The sequence below is a fragment of the Quercus robur genome, chromosome 12 (genome assembly GCF_932294415.1).
Source record: "Quercus robur chromosome 12, dhQueRobu3.1, whole genome shotgun sequence".
NCBI classification, from domain to species: Eukaryota; Viridiplantae; Streptophyta; class Magnoliopsida; order Fagales; family Fagaceae; genus Quercus; species Quercus robur.
This window is the reverse complement of record NC_065545.1, coordinates 822,954-847,828: the sequence shown is the minus strand read 5'-3', so window position 1 is coordinate 847,828 and position 24,875 is coordinate 822,954. Positions and strand designations below refer to the sequence as shown.

General features: G+C 37.4%; 1 protein-coding gene across 1 annotated transcript; it reads left to right on the top strand.

Annotated features, from left to right (window-relative positions):
• The first annotated feature begins 1,385 nt into the window (after window positions 1-1,385).
• Window positions 1,386-24,670, top strand: LOC126707976 (protein SPIRRIG). The gene is made up of 19 exons (XM_050407754.1): window positions 1,386-2,159; window positions 5,368-5,437; window positions 5,552-5,637; window positions 6,077-6,212; window positions 6,301-6,357; window positions 6,631-6,807; window positions 8,670-8,861; window positions 8,996-9,061; window positions 10,004-10,118; window positions 10,310-11,487; window positions 11,768-12,467; window positions 12,550-12,652; window positions 12,755-13,869; window positions 14,003-15,653; window positions 15,826-18,888; window positions 20,557-20,865; window positions 21,169-21,475; window positions 21,829-21,975; window positions 22,904-24,670. The coding sequence occupies exons 1-19, from the start codon at window positions 1,936-1,938 to the stop codon at window positions 24,080-24,082; spliced, it is 10,875 nt and encodes a 3,624-aa protein (XP_050263711.1). The 5' UTR covers window positions 1,386-1,935; the 3' UTR covers window positions 24,083-24,670.
• The last annotated feature ends 205 nt before the right edge of the window (window positions 24,671-24,875 follow it).

Genomic DNA, 24,875 nt, shown 5'->3' with positions numbered 1-24,875 from the left:
TGTGAAAGGACCAAAGCTACAGGCCATAAGAAGCACAATTTGCCAATAACTCAGGAAAATGAATATGCAAATCCCATGAATTTTAAGGCCTCTTGTGAAAGGACCAAAGTTGCAGGCCACAAGAAGCACAATTTGCCAATAACACAAGAAAATAGTAACTAATTAGTAAAAAATAATTTAAACCCGGCTCTCTCTCTCTCTTGTGTGTTTGCCACACCGCCTCATAATCAATGGCTTCTACAAGATTTTAAAACCTCATTTTCTCTCCTATGTATGTCACGCACTCACACTACCTCATTGTAACAAGTTAAGTGCAACTTATATTGTCCACAATGACGTTTTTCATGAACAAAATCATCGCCTGTTTTTTTTTTTTGGCTAAATAACCACCACCTGTTGTAATATACTTTTTGTTTCCTCTGATGATCAGTTGGCCTACATTTTCATCAAACATCCTCCTCCAAAGAAGTTTGTGTGATGTTTATCTAAATTCAAGTTGGCGTTTCACAATTTCCACGAGTTTGAGGTACTGATGGAATACAATAACGGTCAAAAAGCCCAAGACATATTGTTTGGATTCAGGGTATCCATACAATGTATTACCCTTTTCTGAAAAAAAAAAAAAATTTATTACTCTTGCAATGTAATAGCGTTGTAATAGTGTACCCAGTACTGTTGTGTACAATTATCAACACGCATACGGTGTCTTTTCAAATACGGTAGTATATAGGGATTTTTCTTTCTTCTTTGGATGAGAAATAAAGAAATTAAAAGTCATCATTTTCATGATTAAAAAAAAAAGTCATTCTTTTATTGTGTCTAAAAAAGAAAAGGTCACCCATTTCTGTAATCCAAAGATAATTATTAAATTCCAATTTATCACTCTTTAAATAAAAAGCAAAAGCAATCCAGTCCGTATAGATATTTTTCCTCATATTAAAAGAAAGCTACGTGAGGCATACCTTTGTCATTAGGGAATGAGCAAAGGGTTACATCGGTCATTAAAGGTTACAAACTACTGTATCAAAATAAACAGATATTTATTATAAACAAATATTTAATTATAAATAAAATATTAATTCATTGATGCAAGTAGAAGCAACATGGTCTTATTAAACGGCTTCGATATTGCTGTTTTACACATAATCGCAGAAGACCAATTAAACCTCTTAAGCGGCCTTCACGTCATTCCATTAAGAATAAAGACTTCCCAAAAAATAAAAAAAATAAAAAAAAAAATAAAAAAAGAAGAAGAAAGTCCTCTCACGTAGTGAGCGTAAATCTCGAAGGGACACGTGGAGAAATCTCAGAGGTGGATCCCACTCTGACGTGGCATGGTCTAGAGAGAGAAAATATACTGGTAGATAAATAGAGAGAGAGAGAAAGAGAAAGAGAAAGGAAGGATATTATACATATTAGAGCGAGAAACAAGGCGCGGTGAGGCCGTCCGAAACCAAAGCACAGAGCTACAGAGACAGCAACAGCAACAACAAAGACATTGTAGAGAGAGAAGCTCTTATTTTTATTTATATTTTTTTTCTCTCTCTCAAATTTCAATTTCCTTTCCTTTCCTTTCCGTTTTTCTTCAACAAAAGTTCGCTACTCCGCGTTTCCGTTCATTTCTCCTCCTTACTCGGAAAAGAAACAAAACCAAAAAAAAAAAAAAAAAAACACTTTCCACAAAAAAGTAAATTCGAAAAATATAAATCAGTGAGAGAAAAAATTTGAAAATCGTAGATCTCGCCGCCAGCTGATTTCGATTTTTCAAATTGAACACATTTGATTTTTGCAGCTGGTTTTGTTATATATAATTTAAATTTTTTTGGATTTCGAAACTTCTGGAGCTGGAAGAAGAGGGAGAGAGATCCTTCTGGATTGTTCTGGAAGGGTTTCGGATCTGAAAATCAAATCGGCGGATGAGAGAGAGAGGCGCACATGTTTCAGAGATCGAAAGGGAAGAAAGCAATGAAATGGGTTACATTGCTTAAGGATATCAAAGAGAAGGTCGGTTTAACTCAATCTCCATCGTCTGCTACTTCTTCTTCTTCATCTCCATCGCCTGCGTCGTCTTCGTCGTCGTCAGCGGCGGCGGCGGCGGGAGCTGGTGGTGATGATCACAATGCTCGGTGGCGAGACTCGTCGTTGTCGTCTCCTTCGAGGTTCGATTCTCTTTCTCTCTTTGGTATTGGTTAATTTGGATTTGATTTTTGATGAAATGGTGTTTAGTTTAGAGCTGCATTGCGTTGATTGTGTTGAATTTTCTGATGTGTTGGTTTTGAGGCTTTATATGGTGAAAACTAGTTAGGTTTTATGGTTGAGAATTAATAAGGAGAGTGATTTGTATATGTGTGTGTGTGTGTTTTTTGAAGTCATTTGGTGGTTTTTGTGATTTTTTCTGAGTAGGTGAGCTCTTGTTTGATACTTGGTGACTAAAAGCAAGGTGAGTTTGATGCTTGATTAACTGTTAAATAGGCCGATGAGTTCAAGACACACTGGGCGCGTGCGTGTTAACTATTGAATGGGTACATAGATTCGAGTTCCGTAGGTTTTGTGATTTGATATTGGCCTCTTGGATGCTGATGGTGTTGTTGTGCTCAATTCATGATGTGGCACTCACTTTGGAAGGAGCATTGGTATTCTTTAGGATTAAAGTTAGCTGGTGGACTCATTTCCTATCTGTTTTTATTGTTAATAGTTGGTAGTGACTACATTCTAAGATTTCATCCTTTAACTTCCAACAACTCAATTAGCTTCAGCTTTGTAAAAGGGAACTGATTTTGAATTTTATGCTGTTGGCATGTTCGCGTCTTCTGAAATCCGTGTCTTTTTTTTTATCTTCAATGAAATTTCTTTTCTATGCAATGGCTCTAGGCTGGGCTTTAGCCATTTATATATCACCATCTATTGGGATCATATTCAATAGTTGATAATGCTGCTACTCATCTGTTGAAATCGTGTTGATTGACTTAGAACTAATATTTCTATACAAATGGGGTGTGTTTTAAAAAAGAAAGAGGTATCAGCTTGGCTGGTTAATGTGATCAAGGGTATGTAGGATGGTTGTGTACAAGAAATTGGTCATTTGGAGGATATGAAAGTGAACTTTTCACATATAATAAGCCTTTTGTGTGTGTGTGTGTGTGGGGGGGGGGGGGGGGGGAGGTTCGCGTCCATCTCATATCAGTATTTGTTGGTTTGGGTGCCCCTCTAGCTTATAATACGAGGTATCAGCTTTGGCTAGCAATTGTTTGTAGAAAACACATTTTAATTTGATAGTGAAATGTCAAGGGTATTGTAGTCAATGTTGGTTGAGTTGAGTTGAATTGTATAATGATGGCACATTTAAGGCAAACTATAATTTGTTTTTTTTTAAATATTACATTTTTCGGATGATGGGGCTATTAGAATATGTAAGATGGACTTTTGTTTGTAGAAAGTGAGAAATTTTACTTGATGACTTGGGAGAAACCCATTAGTGATTGTTGGATACATCTAATATTGATTACATGTAAGCAAAAGGCCAGCTGAACTACCATCCTCTATGTCCAAGTGGTATCTCTTCCCTGTTGCAAAGGTGAGGTCTAGGGTTTCACTCATGGAGGGGAGGGAAAAGAGAGGGCTATTTCCCATTATGTGACCTACTGTGATTTGCCTAATAAAATATTACCAATTGTTCTAAAAGTTTAAGCTGTTAGGAAGAGGTGAATTTAATCCTTTAACCATTATTCAAACTCTCTCCTTCACTTGTCGGCCTATAATCCCCCTTAATAAGTGGGGCCCAACATGCGGGATTTTTAAGTTAGAGTCTGAGACAAGGCTTGAACTCAAGAATCAATTTTACTTGCTTTGATACAATGATTAAATCTTACCGTTTGTTCCAAAAGCTTAAGCTGTTAGGAAATAATGAATTTAATCTTTTAACCATTATTCTAACATCACCAAAGGAAGAGATTTACATGCTTATTAATTCAGATAAAAATGAATGAATTGGAGAAGAGACTCTTGGAGTGTTGTGTGATAATCAAATTCCAATAAAATTCAAATGAAAACTTTATAATAAGCTTATATCATTGAGATTGCTTAATAATATGGCATTGAAAGTTGATCTTTGTAATTTAAGAGTTTGATGTACTGCTACCCATGTACACTCCTGGTGTACCTGGATTTTTGATTAAAAGAATTCCATTATTTGAGATGAGAATGTTGAGATGGATTAGTGGTATCCATAGTTAAAGAGAGAGAAAAAAAATCTGCCTGTGTGATGTTGAAAGCTTTAGAAATAGCACCTATTGAGATGCATGAGATAAATATAGTGGTTTGGTTGTGTGTAATACAGAGTCAAAACTGTCCTAGTAAGACAGATTTGTTGGGTGAAGACTCTAGTAGAATAAGAGTAATGCCAAAGGAATGTGAGTTGAGGCCATGAGAAATGAAATGATGGTATGCTATATAATGAAAAATATGGCTGTACAAGGAATAAAATACTTGAATATATCTATGGAATTACAAGGATAAGTCAAAATGTAATAAATTTTCTTACTCTTTTATTTTTTGGATAAGTATAAATTATCTTACACTCTATGTGGCCTCATTTGGATTTTGGAAAAGGAGAATTCTTCAACCAAAACAACCTAACAAGAGTTTTCGTTTATCTCTCAAAAAAGCATTCTTTTCAAGAAAACTTAATGGTTAACTAGCTTTGTTCCCATGTAGGTGGTCTTGGGATCAAATCCTTAGACATGCTTGAGTTTGGAGGAATTGGATTCATCGGGGTCATTTGGCCTAAAATGAAATGTATTCCATCCAAGAATAATTATTTCATTCACTATCAAATTTCTTCAGTATATTCCTGATTCATATGTTTCTGGTGTTGGATCATTTCAATGTTAGGGTGGCTAAGTATCAGGTTTCAGTAAAATGCTTCACCCTCTGCATATCTGATGACATAGGATATAATCACCCCCCCCTCCCCCCCCCCCCCAAAAAAAACAAAAAAAGGTGGTCTAATCATAAGGTCATACTTGTCCAGTTGTTCTTATGACTGTATATCGATTATTATGGTGAACTTAATTTATAATATGGCTTTTGGTTGTCATTGCTGTTTGTTTGTATCTTCTGGCTGTTAGATGTACCCTAAATATAATAATTTTTTGGTATGGGTAACCTTCCAAATTCACACTTCATCCACTTGAGGTATGGATTGAAGAAAAAAGTGGTTAAAAGTATAGCTATTTTCTAATTTTTTTTTATTGCTTAGTATTTTAATATGCTGTCAGACACCAGGATGACATTTTCAAATGTGAAATCAGAGGTAAACATGATATCCTTGATATTCTTTTTGATTTTTCTTTTCTCCTATGAAAGCAGAGATCAACATGAACTGGAATTGGACTTCAAGAGATATTGGGAAGAGTTTCGGTCATCAGGCTCGGAAAAGGTTGCCTATCTATAAATTTGTTTATATTTCTGCTACTCTTCTATTTTCCATCTTTCTAGCTTTTTATACTTGAACTGAAATGATTTAATAATGGGTTTTTCATCATCTGTGCAGGAGAAAGAAGCGGCCTTGAATTTGACTATAGATGTTTTTTGTAGATTAGTCAAGCAGCATACTAATGTAGCTCAGTTACTTACCATGTATGCATACAGTTCCACCTTATTTAATTTTCTGTATTGCACCTATCATTCTTTTATGCAATCATATAGCTCTAGCCCAATTGTACCTCCTCTCCTTCCCCTTGTAAGAGCAAGGTGAAAGGTGAGGTCATGGGTTTAAGAACCACTAGGTGGGTATGTAACTTTTGGATGAGAAAATGTCATACATACTTTATTCTCCCATAAAAGATAATTTTCCTTGAATCTACTATGGATTACGGTTTTATTCTCTGGAATATGGTATTTGCTCTACTGATAAAAAGAAAAGAAAAGGTATTTGCTCTGATAGTTCACACGAAAAGTGGGTCTAATTTCTTATTTTCAAGTGAATGGAAAACTTTTGGGCTCTTTTCTCTGATTATGTCTACTCTTTTTTATATTGAGCTTGTTAACTGACTTTGAAAGTTTGAATGAATCACAGGTTAGTTGAAACACACATTTTCTCTTTTGTTGTGGGAAGAGCATTTGTAACAGATATTGAAAAGTTAAAAATCATCAGCAAAACAAGATCTTTGGATGTGGCTAAGGTGTTAAAGTTTTTTTCAGAAGTCACAAAGGTTTGTCTGTCACATGTCTGTTTCAGAATGCTGATTATTTTCCCAGTGATTGGTTTCTTTATTTCATGTTATCTATACTTTTGTGCAGGATGGAGTCAGTCCTGGTTCAAATTTATTAACTGCAATTGAGATCCTTGTATCTGGGGTATATTTCCTTAATCTTTGGTAGATTAAAATAATCATTATTGTCGAGGTTTTACTTCATATTTTTTTTTCCATATCATGAATATCTGTATTCTGTTTTGTTAGATGGTGTGGTCTCTAATGATATTCTCTAAGTTTTGAAACTGATTACCATGCATTGAATAGTAAAAAATGATTGTTTGGATGATACATAGATGTGCATGCATTAGGCATTCTTATCATATGTCTATTTGATCCCTTTGTTAAGCTTTTCGAACAATTTTCATGGATGCAGCCTGTCGATAAGCAATCTCTCCTTGATTCGGGCATATTATGCTGTCTCATTCATATACTCAATGCCCTTCTGGATCCTTCGGAGACCAGTCAAACGCAAAAGCCTGCTGATCATGAAGGACTACTGCCAGCAGTAAAAGATTATGATAGTGGTGTTGGGAAAGTCCGCCGCCTTGAGGTATCTCTCTCTCTCTCTCTCTCACACACACACACACATGCACATTTCTATGGATGTTAGGTTCAAGTTACACTTGCTCTTAACTTTTAACAAGAGTGAACTGCATAATAGCTTTACATTAGATTAATATTTTGTCCATCTCACTATTTGATCAAATGTTATTTACATACATATCATTCACACCAAATTTATATACATTGGATCTCATTTACTATCAAATCCATAAATTCATCCATTTAGAATATTTTAAAAAACATAAAATATTTGAACAATTTATAGATGAGATTGTTCTGAATATCTGATTTTCTTGATATTTGATGAGCAGGATGGGTATGGGGGGAACCCATAATCCAACGTTAGGTTTGGCAAAATCTTAGCCAATAAAAAGATTCTGGATAGTGTAACATTAACTAAAAGTTAAACCAAATGTAGTTTGAACTTAACTCTGTATGCATGGGTCAACCTTATTTGTGCTTATAAAAATCACCTTGTTATTGGTAAATAGAATAACAAGACCCATCATCCCCTGAATCTCATTCAATATGTGAAGTTTAGAGAAATCAGCTCATTACTTTTCAGTTGAAGTTTCATTTTTATGTCAATATTTTAATAAGCTCAAATGGTGGCACCTCCTTCCTTTGTATGAGTACAATGGAGGACGAGGTTGTGGATTCGAGACCCATTGGATGTGTGTATAACTTACCAATAAAGAATATAAAATGTTTGACCATTCATAATGTTGAATACAAATAGGTAATCCGTAATTTTTAATTGAATATTTGCCTCATGTTTTGTTCCTAAATTATGGGCTATACTGCTTCCTAAGTAATTCTAAAGTAACCATGTGCGTGGATAAATTCATTAGCAACCTAGGAATTGGTCTTTCCTAAATAATTGGTGCATGTGCTCTAAACCCTCTTTATCCTCAGCACATGATTTGGTACCCATGCCAATATTTCTTTCCTTCTCGAAAATTAATAAGCTGAAATATGTTCCTTTCCGTAAGCTTGGGACACATAGCTTTATGTCATCAATTTATGTCACTGTTTTGTTTCTGTATGCACTTATTGTGGAGTAGTTTGTTCCCTTAATGTTTAGAATGGTTAGAATCAAATCACTTCCTAAATGACCAGATCCAGTGAAAAAATAAGAAACTTCCTTTTGTGACATATTGCATTTGCAGATTATAACGATGAAGGAGCTAAATTTATTACTTAAAATTTTTTTGTACTTTAGTTGATCTGTAATAAAAAGCACTTGCAGAGTGTACAATCCTTGCTGAAGGTTTTCTTCTACTGAATGCATCAAATCTAATCTCTCTCTCTCTCTCTCTCTCTCTCTCTCTCTCTCTCTCTCTCTATATATATATATATATATATACTTATGCTAAAAATATTACATTTACGTATTGATCAATGAACTTTTAACTTTACTAAATAGCGGATTAATACCTCTGCGTTGCAGTTCTGTTAACACTCTTGTACTGACATGTGACTAAAACCTGCTTGGATGTTATTGCTTGGTTCTTTTGTAAGTGGCCATAGTGCCCGTTTGGTAACTCTTTTTGAAACCACACATTTTTAAACTTCACTTTTTTTCTTGTTACAACCTTTTCAAACAAACCCATTATGAAAAAGCTGAAAAATAAGCTGTACCGAACAGGCACTTAGTCCAAACCTATTAAGCATGTACTTCACTAACTGCTGAATAAATGGGACATTGCCAGAGGTAGTGACATGCACCTTGGTTCTTTTAAATTTAATTTGGTTCTGCATCTAGCTGTATTACTCATGATATTTGTTCTTGAGAAACTTATGATGGTAAAAATCTGGTAAACAATTGACTAATCCTTTTTCATACAGGTAGAGGGAAGTGTTGTGCATGTCATGAAAGCATTGGCAAACCACCCTTCAGCAGCACAGAGTTTGATTGAAGATGAGTCACTTCAGTTGCTCTTTGAGATGGTTGCCAATGGGTCTTTGACAGTCTTTGTTCGATTCAAGGAAGGACTTGTTCCGCTACACAACATACAGCTTCATAGACATGCTATGCAGGTAAATGAACTGTACATGTCCAGCTATATATTCAGTCAGAGTAACATAGAAAGATTACCTGCACTAACAATTCAAATAAGCTTTATGACTTGATAGTTGAATTATGCCATTTTTATTTTCAATCATTGTAACAGATACTTGGTCTTCTTCTGGTCAATGACAATGGTAGCACAGCCAAATATATTCGCAAGCATCATCTGGTATGCCATTATTGCTAATATTCTTGATGCATCTATCCCTTGACCTCCAACTCCCCCCCTCATATTTTGGATGATGCAAAGTCACTGGTTATACATGTGTGTACGCATGCACACATTATTTTTTTTGGTTCTACAAGTTTTGACCTTTAGTTCAGGAATTTGCATTCAGCTGATTGTTTTAAAGCTCTTTTTTTTTAGTTGGGTGGTGTGGGGGGCAACGATTTTAAAATTTCAACTTTACTTCCATTGTATTGATAGGAAATTCTTGAAAATAAGTACAATGTTCAATGATTATTCTACTATGTATTTCCAAAATATGTTATTTATGATTTTTTTTTTTTTTGTTGCTAAATTCAATTAAGCAGCCAATAATACCATTGTGTACTTTAATGTTAGCAATACACATGCTAGTGATCCACAATTTTGGATTGCTTGTTATTTTTGGCTTTCTCTGAAATTTTTATTTCCTCATTTTGTAAGTTTAATGTCTCTATCAATTGTTTTGTATTAATTGAAGAAATATGGTTGTGTTTACTTGTCACATTTTCAGTTCTCATCCTGGGATGAAGTGCGTGCTACGTACTTTTTCATGTTTGCCTAACTGTAACAATCCATGCTTTGAATTACATTGTTTACTGCTGTTATTTATATGCTTCAATTAGTGAAAGCTATGTTCACCTGGGGGACGATGCAGTTACTCTAAGAGCCTTGGACATCCATGTTAGCCCATAAAAGAGGTGAAAGGATCAAATATGGTTTATAAAAACGGCTCTTTGGCTTATGCCTCTGATGTCAAGGCATGCACATGGGAAATACCTTTGGGTCATAGCTTCTTCCAACCAGAACTTTTTCTTTCTTTATTGATTTATGTTTATAATAGTCTGTTTGGCTTCTTCATCCTATGAAATATTTCACTAGCTTATATGCCATTTTCATGTGCAGATAAAAGTTCTTTTAATGGCGGTTAAAGATTTCAGTCCTGACAGTGGCGATTCTGCCTATACTATAGGCATTGTGGAGTTGTTACTTGAATGTGTGGAATTGTCATATAAACCTGGTAATTCACACATTGTGTTTCCTTTGTGGCTTGTAGAAAAGCAATTGATAAGGGTTTTGATGATGCATTAAAATATTTTGATCTTACAATCTGAACTTTTTTATTGGTTGTTCTGGTTATATTATTTTTACAGATATAAATTTGTTTAGTGTTCTGTATTGGGGCTTATTAAATGCAATTTTGATTTGTAGAGGCTGGTGGTGTCAGGCTCAGGGAGGATATACATAATGCACATGGTTATCAATTCCTTGTGCAGTTTGCCTTAACTCTTTCCAGAATTCCAGAAAGTCAGGGCTCCCTGTCTATTTATTCCCAATCTTCTGACCGAAATTTTGCTTCAGATGGTTCCCTTGCACTGGTTGAAGTAGAAAGACTGGATTCCACAGGAAAAGAGGACCCCTCGACCCAACATCTTTCACTTACACTCTCTAGGTTGCTTGATGTTCTTGTTAATTTAGCTCAGACTGGTCCTAAGGAATATAAAGGATCTTCTGGTGGCAAAGGTTCTAAGTCTTCTCATACCAAGACTGGTGACCATAGCAGAAGCTGTACATCATCTTCTGACCGCATTGCTGATGAAGTTTGGGACAAGGACAATTATAAAGTTAAAGACCTCGAAGCAGTCCAGATGCTGCAAGACATTTTCCTCAAAGCAAACAGCAGGGAGTTGCAGGCAGAAGTGTTAAATAGAATGTTTAAAATATTCTCAAGTCATCTTGAGAACTACAAGCTGTGTCAGCAGTTACGTACTGTTCCACTTTTTATCCTAAATATGGCTGATTTTCCTCCATCTTTTCAAGAGATAATCTTGAAAATTCTTGAATATGCTGTGACTGTTGTGAATTGCGTTCCTGAGCAAGAATTGCTTTCACTTTGCTGCCTATTGCAGCAACCAATTACTTCAGAATTAAAGCAGACGATACTTGCATTTTTTGTAAAGCTTTTATCCTTTGACCAACAGTACCAAAAAGTCCTGCGAGAAGTTGGTGTGCTGGAAGTTCTGTTAGATGATCTGAAGCAGCACAAGCATTTTTTGGGTCCAGACCAACATATTGGTAATTTTAATCAGTCTGATAGAAAATCTGGCTCAAGCGGCTTCAAGAAACATTTGGACAGTAAGGATGTAATTATTACTTCGCCGAAGCTAATGGAATCTGGTTCAGGGAAGTGTCCTATTTTTGAAGTTGATGGTACAGTTTCTGTTGCATGGGATTGTATGGTATCTTTATTAAAGAAAGCTGAAAACAATCAAGTGTCATTCCGTTCAGCTAATGGTGTAACAACTGTTCTACCTTTTCTTGTGTCTGATATACATCGCCCAGGAGTTCTGAGGATATTGTCATGTCTGATTATTGAAGATGCAACACAGGTTTGTGAAGTCCTAGATTTACACTGTTTGTCAGCTTCAAATTCGGATAGATTTACTTGTTAGAATTATACTTAATTTACCTGTAAAATTATTTTCTGATCCATAAGTTTTTTTTTCCCCCTCAATGAAAACTGGTGGGCTCAAGATGAGTGCTCAAATATTATAATGAATGTCATAGCAACCATTTATGTTCTTCAGTGTAAATTATAAGTCACATGATTGTGCTATATTTTTTGTACTCAATATCATCAAGATGTTACTAAGTTCTCATTTTGTCCAGGCTCATCCTGAAGAATTAGGTGCAATTGTTGAAATTCTAAAAAGTGGAATGGTTACCAGTGTTTCGGGATCTCAATACAGGCTTCATAATGATGCAAAATGTGACACTATGGGAATCCTGTGGCGCATTCTGGGAGTAAATAATTCTGCTCAGCGAGTCTTTGGTGAAGCCACTGGGTTTTCTCTTCTGCTCACCACACTCCATAGTTTCCAAAGTGATGGAGAGCACATTGATCAATCTTCTTTAGAGGTTTACATCAAGGTGTTTACATACTTGTTGAGGGTTGTGACAGCTGGAGTTTGTGATAATGCTGTTAATAGAACAAAATTGCATACAATTATATCATCCCAAACTTTCTTTGATCTTCTATCTGAGTCAGGCTTACTTTGTGTGGAGTGTGAAAAGCAAGTCATACAGTTGTTGCTGGAACTTGCTCTTGAAATTGTGCTTCCACCATTCTTGGCATCAGAGAATGCCATGTCATCTGATGTGCTTGAAAATGAGTCATCAAGTTTTCTTTTAATGACTCCATCAGGTTCTTTTCATCCTGATAAGGAACGGGTCTATAATGCTGGTGCTGTTAGAGTTCTTATCCGTTCATTGTTGCGCTTTACTCCCAAGGTGCAGCTAGAAGTGCTAAGTCTTATTGATAAGCTTGCTCGTGCTGGCTCCTTCAATCAGGAAACCCTTACTTCAATAGGTGCGAAATAGATCGCTTAGTGTATTTGTTTTGCTTTGCTTGAATGGTAACTAGTTTCTTATTATTTGCTTTGTATATTTAGGTTGTGTTGAACTTTTACTAGAGACAATTCATCCCTTTCTTTTGGGATCATCTCCATTGCTCTCTTATGCTTTGAAGATTGTGGAAGTTCTTGGGGCATATAGGTAAGAATTATGGTCATGTCATGAAATAAATTTATCCGTTCATCCCTGTTTGCATTATGTGTCCTTATTTTCAAATAACAAGATTTGTACTTTTGGTAATAGATTATCAGCATCAGAACTCCGAATGCTTATTAGATATGTTCTGCAAATGAGGCTGAAGAATTCTGGTCATGTACTTGTTGAAATGATGGAGAAATTGATTCTCATGGAAGATATGGCTTCAGAAAATGTTTCTCTGGCGCCGTTTGTGGAGATGGATATGAGCAAGACTGGCCATGCTTCTGTTCAGGTTTCTCTAGGAGAAAGATCATGGCCTCCAGCAGCTGGTTATTCGTTTGTTTGTTGGTTTCAGTTTCGAAATTTTTTGAAATCACAAGTAAAGGAAACAGAACCATCCAGAGCTGGTCCTGCTAAGAAGAGGAATGGCTCTACTGCACAGCAACTTGAGCGCCATCTTCTTCGGATATTTTCTGTTGGTGCAGCAAATAATGAAAGCACATTCTATGCTGAACTTTATCTTCATGAGGATGGTGTTCTAACTCTTGCAACTAGCAACTCTTGCTCCTTGTCTTTTTCTGGACTAGAACTTGAGGAAGGCAGGTGGCATCACCTTGCAGTTGTCCACAACAAACCAAATGCTCTTGCTGGGCTGTTTCAAGCTAGTGTTGCTTATGTGTATCTTAATGGAAAGCTGAGACACACAGGAAAGCTAGGTTACTCTCCATCTCCAGTAGGAAAACCTTTGCAGGTAACTATTGGGACTCCGGCTTCTTGTGCAAGAGTTAGTGACTTGACCTGGAAACTCCGCTCGTGCTTTCTTTTTGAGGAGGTGCTCACACCAGGTTGTATTTGTTTCATGTACATTCTTGGTAGAGGATATCGAGGGCTCTTCCAAGACACAGATCTTCTGCAATTTGTCCCTAACCAGGCTTGTGGTGGTGGAAGTATGGCCATCTTAGATTCATTAGAGGTGGACTTGACCTTGGCCTCAAATATGCAGAGGCTTGACAGTTCTAGCAAGCTAAAGGACTCCAAGGCAGATGGCAGTGGGGTTGTTTGGGATTTGGAGAGAATAGGAAACCTCTCTTTACAGCTCTCTGGAAAGAAACTTATATTTGCATTTGATGGGACATGTACTGAATCCATTCGAGCATCAGGGACTATGTCAATGCTTAATCTAGTCGATCCTATGTCAGCAGCTGCTTCTCCTATTGGGGGTATGTGATCCAATTAACTCTTCACATCCTGTGAGCATCAAATTTATGGAATGAAAGTGGAATCATGCACATTTTAAAGTTTTTCCTTTGTTCTCCTTTATTATCTCATTTATTGTTATTTTGGACTTTGTAGGTATACCGCGGTTTGGACGTCTTCATGGGGATATCTACGTCTGTAGACAATGTGTGATTGGTGATACCATCCACCCTGTTGGTGGGATGACTGTTGTCTTGGCCCTAATTGAAGCTGCTGAAACTAGGGATATGCTGCACATGGCCCTTACATTACTTGCCTGTGCACTTCATCAGAATTCCCATAATGTAAGAGAAATGCAAACCTGCAGGGGATACCATTTGCTCGCTCTCTTTCTGCGTCGTAGAATGTCATTATTTGACATGCAATCTCTTGAGATATTTTTTCAAATTGCTGCATGCGAAGCTTCATTTTCTGAACCAAAGAAGTTGGAAAATACTCAAACTACTGTGTCACCTGCTGCAACTGTTCAGGAAAGTAGTTTTGAGGATCTTAATTTATCAAAGTTCCGTGATGAATTTTCTTCAGTTGGATCTCATGGAGACATGGATGATTTTTCTGCCCCAAAAGATTCATTTAGTCATATTTCAGAGCTAGAAAATGGTGATATTACCGCTGAAACTTCAAATTGCATTGTGTTGTCAAACGCAGATATGGTTGAGCATGTCTTGTTGGATTGGACATTGTGGGTAACAGCCCCTGTTTCAATTCAAATTTCACTGCTGGCCTTTCTTGAGCATCTAGTGTCTATGCACTGGTACAGGAATCATAATCTTACAGTTCTGCGTCAAATTAATCTTGTTCAGCATTTACTTGTGACTCTGCAGCGGGGTGATGTTGAAGTTCCTGTTTTGGAAAAGTTGGTTGTATTGCTTGGGGTCATTTTAGAAGACGGTTTTCTGGCTTCTGAACTGGAGCATGTAGTTAGGTTTGTGGTTATGACATTTGATCCACCTGAGCTGACACCAAGGCATCCAATCATGCGAGAGTCAATGGGGAAGCATGTAATTGTGAGAAACATGCTGCTGGAAATGCTTATTGATCTACAAGTAACCATCAAATCAGAAGAGTTGCTTGAGCAGTGGCATAAGATTGTTTCATCCAAACTAATTACATATTTTCTTGATGAAGCTGTCCACCCTACCAGTATGAGATGGATCATGACTCTTCTTGGTGTCTGTCTTACTTCTTCTCCTACCTTTTCTCTAAAATTTCGCACTAGTGGAGGTTATCAAGGTTTGGCTCGAGTGCTTCCAAGTTTCTATGATTCGCCGGATATATATTACATTTTGTTCTGTCTGATATTTGGAAAGCCAGTTTATCCTAGATTGCCCGAAGTTCGCATGCTAGACTTTCATGCCCTTATGCCAAGTGATGGAAGTCATGTGGAATTGAAATTTGTGGAATTGTTGGAATCTGTGATTGCTATGGCTAAATCTACATTTGATAGGTTGAGCATGCAGTCAATGCTTGCCCACCAAACCGGTAATCTTTCCCAGGTTGGTGCTGGCCTTGTGGCAGAGCTTGTGGAGGAAAATGCAGACATGGCTGGAGAGCTTCAGGGTGAAGCACTGATGCATAAGACATATGCAGCACGCTTAATGGGTGGGGAAGCAGCAGCCCCTGCGGCAGCAACTTCAGTCCTGAGATTCATGGTTGATCTGGCAAAAATGTGCCTCCCATTTTGTGCTGTCTGCAGAAGGGCTGAATTTCTTGAAAGTTGCATTGACCTTTATTTTTCTTGTGTTAGGTTAGACCTTTTATTTATTTTTATTTTTTAACTTTTAGCTGAAAATTTTTAAACCTAGGAATATGTGTTGCCTTTATTTTTTGCCCTAAGGTTTTTGGAGATTTTTTATTTTAATTTCCTGAATCTAAGTAATTTATTTATTTATTTATTTATTTATTTTTGTGTCTTATAGGGCTGCTTATGCTGTGAAGAGAGCAAAAGAACTCTCTGTTAAGACAGAAGATAAAAACTTGAATGATTCTGATGATAGTAGTAGCTCACAAAATACATTCACGAGCATGACTCATGAGCAGGAGCAGTCTGCTAAAACTTCAATTAGCCTTGGAAGTTTCCCTCAAGGGCAGGTAAGTACAAGTTCTGAAGATATGATTGCGCCTCCAAACTATATGGCTGATGATAAAGCAGAAGTCAATACATCTTCATCCCAACAGGAATTGAATAAATCAGTCCAAGAAGATGGCCAAGCTGCTCAGAGCTTAGATGGTGATATTGTTGACCAGATGTCTGCCACCTCTAGCACAAATGGATTTAGCTTCCGTGATGTTAAAGGCACTCTGGATTCCATTCAAGTGCCAGATTCTCAGAGTTCTGCATCTCTTACTATGCTTGATTCTCCGATTTTATCAGAGAAATCTAATTCTAGACTCCCACTCACACCCTCTTCATCTCCAGTTCTTGCATTGACATCTTGGCTGGGAAGTGCTAGCCATAATGCACCCAAAGCTGCCTTACTTGCCACTCCTTCCATGGAGTCCTCTGTGTCTGCCGGTGAACTTGATCCATCTTCTGACTTCAAGTCCAGTACTCAAGGGCCGTCTACTGCAAATTCCTTCTTTGCTGTCAGTCCAAAGCTTATTCTTGAAATTGATGATTCTGGCTATGGTGGCGGTCCTTGTTCTGCTGGGGCAACTGCTGTTTTAGATTTTGTGGCAGAAGTTCTTTCTGATATTGTGACAGAGCAAATAAAAGCATCTCTGTCTATAGAAAGCATCTTGGAAAGTGTTCCTCTATATGTTGACGCAGAATGTGTGTTAGCCTTCCAGGGTTTGTGCCTTAGTAGACTGATGAACTTCCTTGAAAGGCGTCTCTTGCGTGATGATGAGGAAAATCAGAAAAAGCTGGACAAGAGTCGCTGGTCCTTGAACTTAGATGCATTATGCTGGATGATAGTGGATCGTGTATATATGGGTGCTTTTCCTCACCCTGCTGGTGTACTGAAAACTCTGGAGTTCTTGTTATCTATGTTGCAATTGGCAAACAAAGATGGACGAATTGAAGAAGTAGCTCCAACTGGAAAGGGTCTTTTATCAATTGCAAGAGGAAGCAGACAACTTGATGCTTATATTCATTCAATTCTTAAAAATACAAATCGTATGATATTGTACTGTTTCCTCCCATCATTCTTGATCACCATTGGAGAAGATGATCTTGTTTCATGCTTGGGTCTGCTAATTGAACCTAAGAAGAGATTATCCCCAAATTTTTCGCAAGATGATTCAGGAACTGATATCTGCACGGTCTTACAGTTATTGGTTGCTCACAGACGGATTATATTTTGTCCCAGCAATATTGATACAGATCTAAATTGCTGTCTTTGTGTGAATTTAATATCTCTTCTCTGTGATCAAAGGCAAAATGTACAGAATTTGGCAGTTGATGTTGTCAAATATCTCCTGGTGCATCGCAGGGCTGCACTAGAAGACCTGCTTGTTTCAAAACCAAACCAAGGACAACAACTGGACGTACTACACGATGGGTTTGACAAATTATTGACTGGGCCATTACCTTACTTTTTTGAGTGGCTTCAGAGTAGTGAACAAATTGTGAATAAAGTACTGGAGCAATGTGCTGCAATTATGTGGGTGCAGTATATTGCTGGATCAGCAAAATTTCCTGGAGTGAGAATAAAAGGCATGGAAGGTCGTCGTAAGAGGGAGATGGGAAGAAGATCTCGAGAAACTTCAAAATTGGACCTGAAACACTGGGAACAGGTAAATGAACGGAGATACGCACTGGAATTGGTTCGTGATGCAATGTCTACTGAGCTGAGAGTTGTCCGTCAAGATAAATACGGGTGGGTTCTTCATGCTGAAAGTGAGTGGCAAACCCTTCTCCAACAACTTGTACATGAGCGTGGAATATTCCCAATGCGTAAATCCGCTATGACTGAAGAGCCTGAATGGCAGCTTTGTCCCATTGAGGGTCCATATAGGATGCGCAAAAAGCTTGAGCCTTGCAAATTGAAAATTGATACCATCCAAAATGTTCTTGATGGCCAGTTTGAAGTAGGGCAAGCAGAGCTGTACAAAGGAAAACAAGAGAGTGGACCTGATGCTTCTGATATTGATTCTGAATCATTTTTTCCCCTCCTGACCGATGGTGCCAGACAGAATGAAATTGATGGTGAGCTGTATGATCAATCATTTTTCAAAGAATCAGGTGATATTAAAGATGAAGCTTCTGTTAGTAATGGATGGAATGATGACAGAGCTAGTAGTATGAATGAAGCAAGCCTGCATTCTGCTCTTGAATCTGGGGTCAAATCTAGTTCCGTTTCTCTTCCAATAGGAGAGAGCATACATGAAAGATCTGAACTAGGATCTCCAAGGCAATCCTCTTCTGCAAGAATTGATGATATCAAAGTTACCGAGGACAAACCAGATAAGGAACTGAATGATAATGGAGAATACCTAATCAGACCTTATCTGGAACCTCTTGAAAAGATACGATTCAGATACAACTGTGAACGGGTTGTAGGTCTTGACAAACATGATGGTATATTTCTGATAGGGGAATTCTGTTTATATGTAATTGAGAATTTCTATATCAATAACTCTGGGTGCATTTGCGAGAAGGAATGTGAAGATGAACTATCTGTTATTGATCAAGCTTTGGGTGTGAAGAAAGATTTTACTGGCAGTATGGATTTCCAGTCCAAATCAACTTCGTCTTGGGGCACAACAGTTAAGTCATGTGTTGGGGGAAGGGCATGGGCCTACAATGGTGGTGCATGGGGAAAGGAGAAAGTATGCACTAGTGGTAATCTACCTCACCCTTGGCATATGTGGAAGCTTAATAGTGTTCATGAGCTTTTGAAACGTGATTACCAGCTGCGTCCTGTTGCTGTTGAGATATTTAGCATGGATGGATGTAATGATCTGCTGGTGTTCCACAAAAAAGAGAGAGAAGAAGTTTTCAAAAATCTAGTTGCCATGAATCTTCCTCGAAACAGCATGTACAAAATATACTCCCTACTGGCTCCTTTGTTTTTTTCTTGCCTTTTTTGTTTTTGTTTCATGGTAGCATTGTGTTCCTGCTTATTTTCCTTAAATCTGCCAGCCATTGATATTCCTACCTGCTCTCAAATAATTGAAATTAGGCTTCTTTGACATGCATTTACATATTCCTTTTCTAATCTAATGTTTGAAGTATCTTGTGCTTAACCTGATATTTATGAATCTCTGTGCTTTAACTGGTGGTCTATATCTTTGAAGATGTATAGCATTTAAACTTAACAACATAAAATGTTGGATTTGATTATGTACATTTGTATGTAATACTGGATTCCATTTAGCCTTTTATTGGCATCATGGTGTCAAATGGTGATATAGGGTAGTATGTTGGCTTCCTGCCAAGAGGCCATTCATGAGGTGACATTGAGTCCTGCTCTTAGTTCATTTCTTACAGGCTCTGGCATTCACATTTTATAGGTGCCATTACAATGGCACTTGACAAGTCCTGTTATATTTTATGTATGCTTGCTTCCTGATTCATTTTCTTTCATATGAATCAACTGGTTTTCTCTAGGGCTCCCTGTGCGATATTTCCATAATTGAATGTAAACTGGTGATTTAAGGGTGTGCCTTCCTCGCTTGTGTCAAGCTTTCATTAATAACACGGAATCTTGAAAGTTTAAATCTTATTATGAAATGCTTTATAGTGGTGGGTATTGGAATACACATCAATTGAAAGGGCAAATTAACCTAAATGATAGTTGAGCATTTTTGCTCTCAGCCTGCATTTATATGATTTAGCTGATTACAGTAGAAGAAAATATAAAATAATATTAATAGAATCTTTTATGGAGGTTTAGATCACCCTATGAATTATTCAGACCACTTAAAATTGTGGTCTGTCTACATCAAACACATAATCAGAAAATGTCTAAGGAGCATCATCTTGAGTTTAAGCGTAGGTATCCTTCTCCACATCTTGCATACTAAAGTACTGCTATCCTAGCCACACCTCTTTTCCTCTTCCAAATTACTAACCAATCACAGACCTCCACCTTTTTTTTTATTTATTTATTTATTTATTGGTGAGTTACACATACACACCCAGTGGGCCTTGAACCCACAACCTCACCTTCCATCCCATCATTATTGGTGGAGGAAGTGTCAATTGAACTATAGCTCATTGGCATCACAGACCTCCACTTAAAGCAGAAACATGCATAAAATGATTTAACCATAAATGCTTTACTACTGTCTCCCAGTGTGCTTCATGATGCCAATTGAGATCTGCTTACCTGAATTGATGGAAGGGCTGGTAATCTCTGGTCTACATTCTGTAATCACCTTCATTCTTGTGGTAGTTTATTGCACTTCTAAACATATAGTGATTCAATTGCAATGAAGAGGTAAACCTACTTGAGTTTATGGAGTGCAATTCCCATGACTACTATTAAGAGTGGATCTGTTTGAATGTTCCTAGGGTTTCTATAAGCTTTAATAACCTTCTATTCTTTCTTTTTTAAATAATTTCACATTGTGGTTGGTGATATATATATTCATTCTTGAGTTACTTGTACTATAATGCTTATCATGCTTAGCTGCTTCTACCTTAATCTTCTGAATCCTTTGCCATGATTTTGAACTTTCTACTTCTCTCCCTTGCCTGTCAGGTTGGACACAACCATTTCTGGATCAACAAAGCAAGAAAGCAATGAGAGTAGCCTCCTTTTTAAAATAGTGGCTAAATCCTTTTCAAAAAGGTGGCAAAATGGAGAAATTAGCAATTTTCAGTACCTAATGCATCTCAACACCTTGGCGGGACGTGGATACAGTGATCTTACCCAATATCCAGTGTTTCCATGGGTTCTTGCAGATTATGAGAGTGAAAATCTGGACTTGTCAGATCCAAAAACATTTCGTCGACTTGAAAAACCAATGGGTTGTCAGACACCTGAAGGGGAAGAGGAATTTAGGAAGAGGTCAGTTGTTTATAACATACCACTATGATTTTATTCTCATTTATATTCATTTTTTCGTGGAGTTTCCTTTTTTAATTCTAAAAAATATTTCTGTTTTCCCTATGTTATCAAAAAAACAAAAAACAATTTCTGTTTTCCAAGTTCTTGGCTTTATGGATAATTTTAGTCTGCAGCACATCGCAGTAGCACTGTTTCCATTCTCGTGTGTTTGTTTGCAAGTCATCCAGTTATTTTATTTCATTTCATATTATAGTATCTTCTGTTTTTTATTATATTTTTTGAGATTTGTTTTTGCTATGTCAGATATGAGAGCTGGGATGATCCAGAGGTTCCAAAATTTCACTATGGTTCTCATTATTCTAGTGCTGGAATAGTGCTTTTCTATCTTCTACGCTTGCCACCATTCAGTACTGAGAATCAAAAGCTTCAGGGTGGCCAGTTTGACCATGCAGATCGTCTTTTCAACAGTGTTAGAGATACCTGGTTAAGTGCAGCTGGGAAGGGCAATACATCAGATGTGAAGGAACTGATTCCAGAATTTTTCTACATGCCAGAATTCCTCGAAAATCGATTCAATCTGGACTTGGGAGAGAAACAATCTGGAGAGAAGGTTGAATTTCTTCATTGGACAAATATTTGACTGCTATAATTCTTTGTTTTATGATCTGCTAGTTCACAGTGGACCCACAATTTTCTTGTAGGGGCCTTGGTGCATATTTTATTGTTTCTGTTCATGTATTATATTGAATAATGCTAAAACTGCTGGCTGTCATATAATATTAGAAAGGCACCCCCTTGGGATAGATTAACTTTCAAAGGGAACTGAATCACTTATTAACTTGGTGTCAGCCCAGTAGCCCAATTCTGGGTCCACTGCTGACTCCAAAAAAAAAAAAAAAAAAGTCTTTCTAATGAACTTTATGCCTTCTTTGAAAATTGATCATTATGGGGTGTTTTTTCTAGGTTGGTGATGTTGTCTTACCTCCATGGGCCAAAGGCAGTGTAAGAGAGTTTATCAGGAGGCATAGGGAAGCACTGGAATCTGATTATGTTTCAGAAAATTTGCATCATTGGATAGATCTCATCTTTGGATATAAGCAGAGAGGGAAGGTTGGTATTTAGATTCGTTACCACTCATATTGCCATTAAATTAAGAGCTTAGTTGTTTTTATATGGGTTTTTTTTTTTTTTTTTTTTTTTTTTTTTTTTTTTTTTCACATTATGACACTTCAATTTCTGAAGTTATTAAATGACTTATTAATCATTTTTTTTAAATGAATTTTAGTTCATGCGAGGTTTGTAATCATGTGTTAATAAATTCTTTCTACCAGATCTTGCAGCCTAATAATTAACCTCATCTAATTAAGTATCTTTAATTTTCCCCTTTCTAAATTCTTGTTGGAGTTTGCTTTTGTTCCTTGTTTGATTGCCAAGATATCATTTTTATATTATATTATAATATACACACACACACACACACACACCCCCCCCCCCCCCCCCCCCCCCCAAGTAAAAACTGTTGTATACACAAGCTAGCTAAAAAATTACAATCAAAACAAGAGACTCGATGAAATCTACAATAGAGCGAGTTACATTAGAACTCAAGACACGAGACCATTCAATAGTGATATAGTAAAAGATATCGGAAGGAATGTAAACCTTGTATCAATTGCTTTGCTTGCTTTTTGTAGAACCACTCAGGCTTTAATGCTTAAATTAATTAAGATGGAACCCTTGATGAAAATATAGTTGAGTTCTATTTGAGCCAGGGCTTTAATGTGATATAGTCTATCTTTTCACTTTAGCAAAAAGAAAAGGAAAAGGAAAACTCTTTTTCCCTAAATGCTATTTTTCAATAAATTTCTCTTAATGATCTCGTAAGATCTCTGTAGGCCACATGCTAGATGGGTGGAAAATAAACTTCCTGCTCAACCGATATGCTAACCCCACTTTGAACTGATGTTCTATGGTTGTCATCTATTTTTTCCTTCCTTTTTGCTCTGATTCCAATTCCTAATTTCCCTTGTAAAATTGACAGGCTGCTGAAGAAGCTGTGAATGTTTTCTATCATTACACATATGAAGGGAATGTGGACATAGACTCTGTTACAGATCCTGCCATGAAAGCCTCCATTTTAGCTCAAATTAATCACTTTGGGCAGACACCAAAGCAACTATTCTTCAAATCCCATGTGAAAAGGAGGGTTGATAGAAAGCTTCCTCCTCATCCTCTCAAGCATTCTGCCAATCTTGTTGCACTAGAGATACGTAAAAGCTCATCTTCCATAACCCAGATTGTTACTTTCCATGAAAAAATTCTTCTAGCAGGAACAAATAATTTACTTAAACCAAGAACTTATACAAAATATGTTGCATGGGGGTTTGCAGATCGTAGCTTGAGATTTATGAGCTATGATCAGGACAGACTTCTCTCTACACATGAAAATCTTCATGGTGGTGACCAGATTCAGTGTGCTGGTGTTAGTCATGATGGTCAGATTTTGGTTACTGGGGCTGATGATGGATTAGTTTCTGTATGGAGAATCAGTAAGTATGGGCCCCGTGCCTTACTGCGCTTGCAGTTGGAGAAGGCACTTTGTGCGCACACAGGCAAAATCACATGCCTTCATGTTAGCCAGCCTTACATGCTCATTGTGAGTGGATCAGATGACTGCACCGTCATCATATGGGATCTCAGTGCCTTGGTTTTTGTTAGGCAGCTTCCTCAGTTCCCAGCACCAGTATCTGCAATTTATGTAAATGACTTGAATGGGGAGATAGTAACAGCAGCTGGAATTCTGCTTGCCATTTGGAGCATCAATGGGGACTGTCTTGCAGTGGTTAACACATCCCAACTGCCCTCTGATTCTATTCTGTCAGTTGCAAGTAGTACATTTTCGGATTGGCTGGACACTAACTGGTATGTGACTGGTCACCAGAGTGGGTCTGTTAAGGTGTGGCAAATGGTCCACTGCTCAAACCAAGAGATTTCTCAAAGCAAGTCAACTAGCAATGGAATGGGCGGGTTAAATCTGGGTGATAAGGTGCCGGAGTACAGGTTGGTCCTGCACAGGGTGCTAAAGTCCCATAAGCATCCAGTTACTGCTCTTCACCTTAGTAGTGACCTGAAGCAATTACTGAGTGGGGATTCTGGCGGGCATTTACTTTCATGGACACTGCCAGATGATAGTTTGAAAGCTTCATCTAATCAGGGGTGATGATGGATGCTTTGGTTGAGTGTGATAAATTAAGTTCTCCAATCAGCTAGAGTCCTCAAAATCCAAGAAGGGTTCTGTTAGTCCATCCGTAAGAAAAAAAACTGGACCATACATGGGAAATGAGAACATGACAACAGGGCTGGCCTGGGATTAAAAGTGGACACACAAGATTGACAAGGAGGATGAAACCTCTCATAAGCTTGTTATACATGTTGAAAACTTTACGAGCATGAGGCCTTCCAGAATGTATGTGGCTTGTAGGTCAAGCTTCTGTTTGAGAACAAAAGGTGGAAGGCCATGCTCTTGTTGTTTTTGGGTGACTGGTGGAGATTGCTTTCAGCAATGCACCAGAATATCAAGTCTACTGGTTTTTTGATGTAAATAGATAGATTAACCAATAGTGTGTAATGAAATTGTATAGCAGAAAATGTGCCAGCAAGGCGATGTTTGAAAATGATCGGCCAAGTATGGATGTGGGACTGTTAATTGGTGAGTGTAATATTTGGGCTGAATTTTTTTGCATAGTGTAATAGGGCAACTGCTGCCCATTTCTTGTTCTAAAATTATAAAAGTCTCTCTCTCTCTCTCTCTCTCTCTCTGTAATATAGGATGCCCATCTTCATTCAAAGATGTTGTGTGTTTCTTCTTTTCTTCCAAGAGTAACATAAGTAGGCTAGGACTATAGAGTTTACATAACCGGTCTGTAAATTTACAGTTGTAAGTAGTCTAGGACCAAAAATTCAGATTACTTCACCAATATGGTGTGTAATTTCACATCCATGTTTGGATTTCT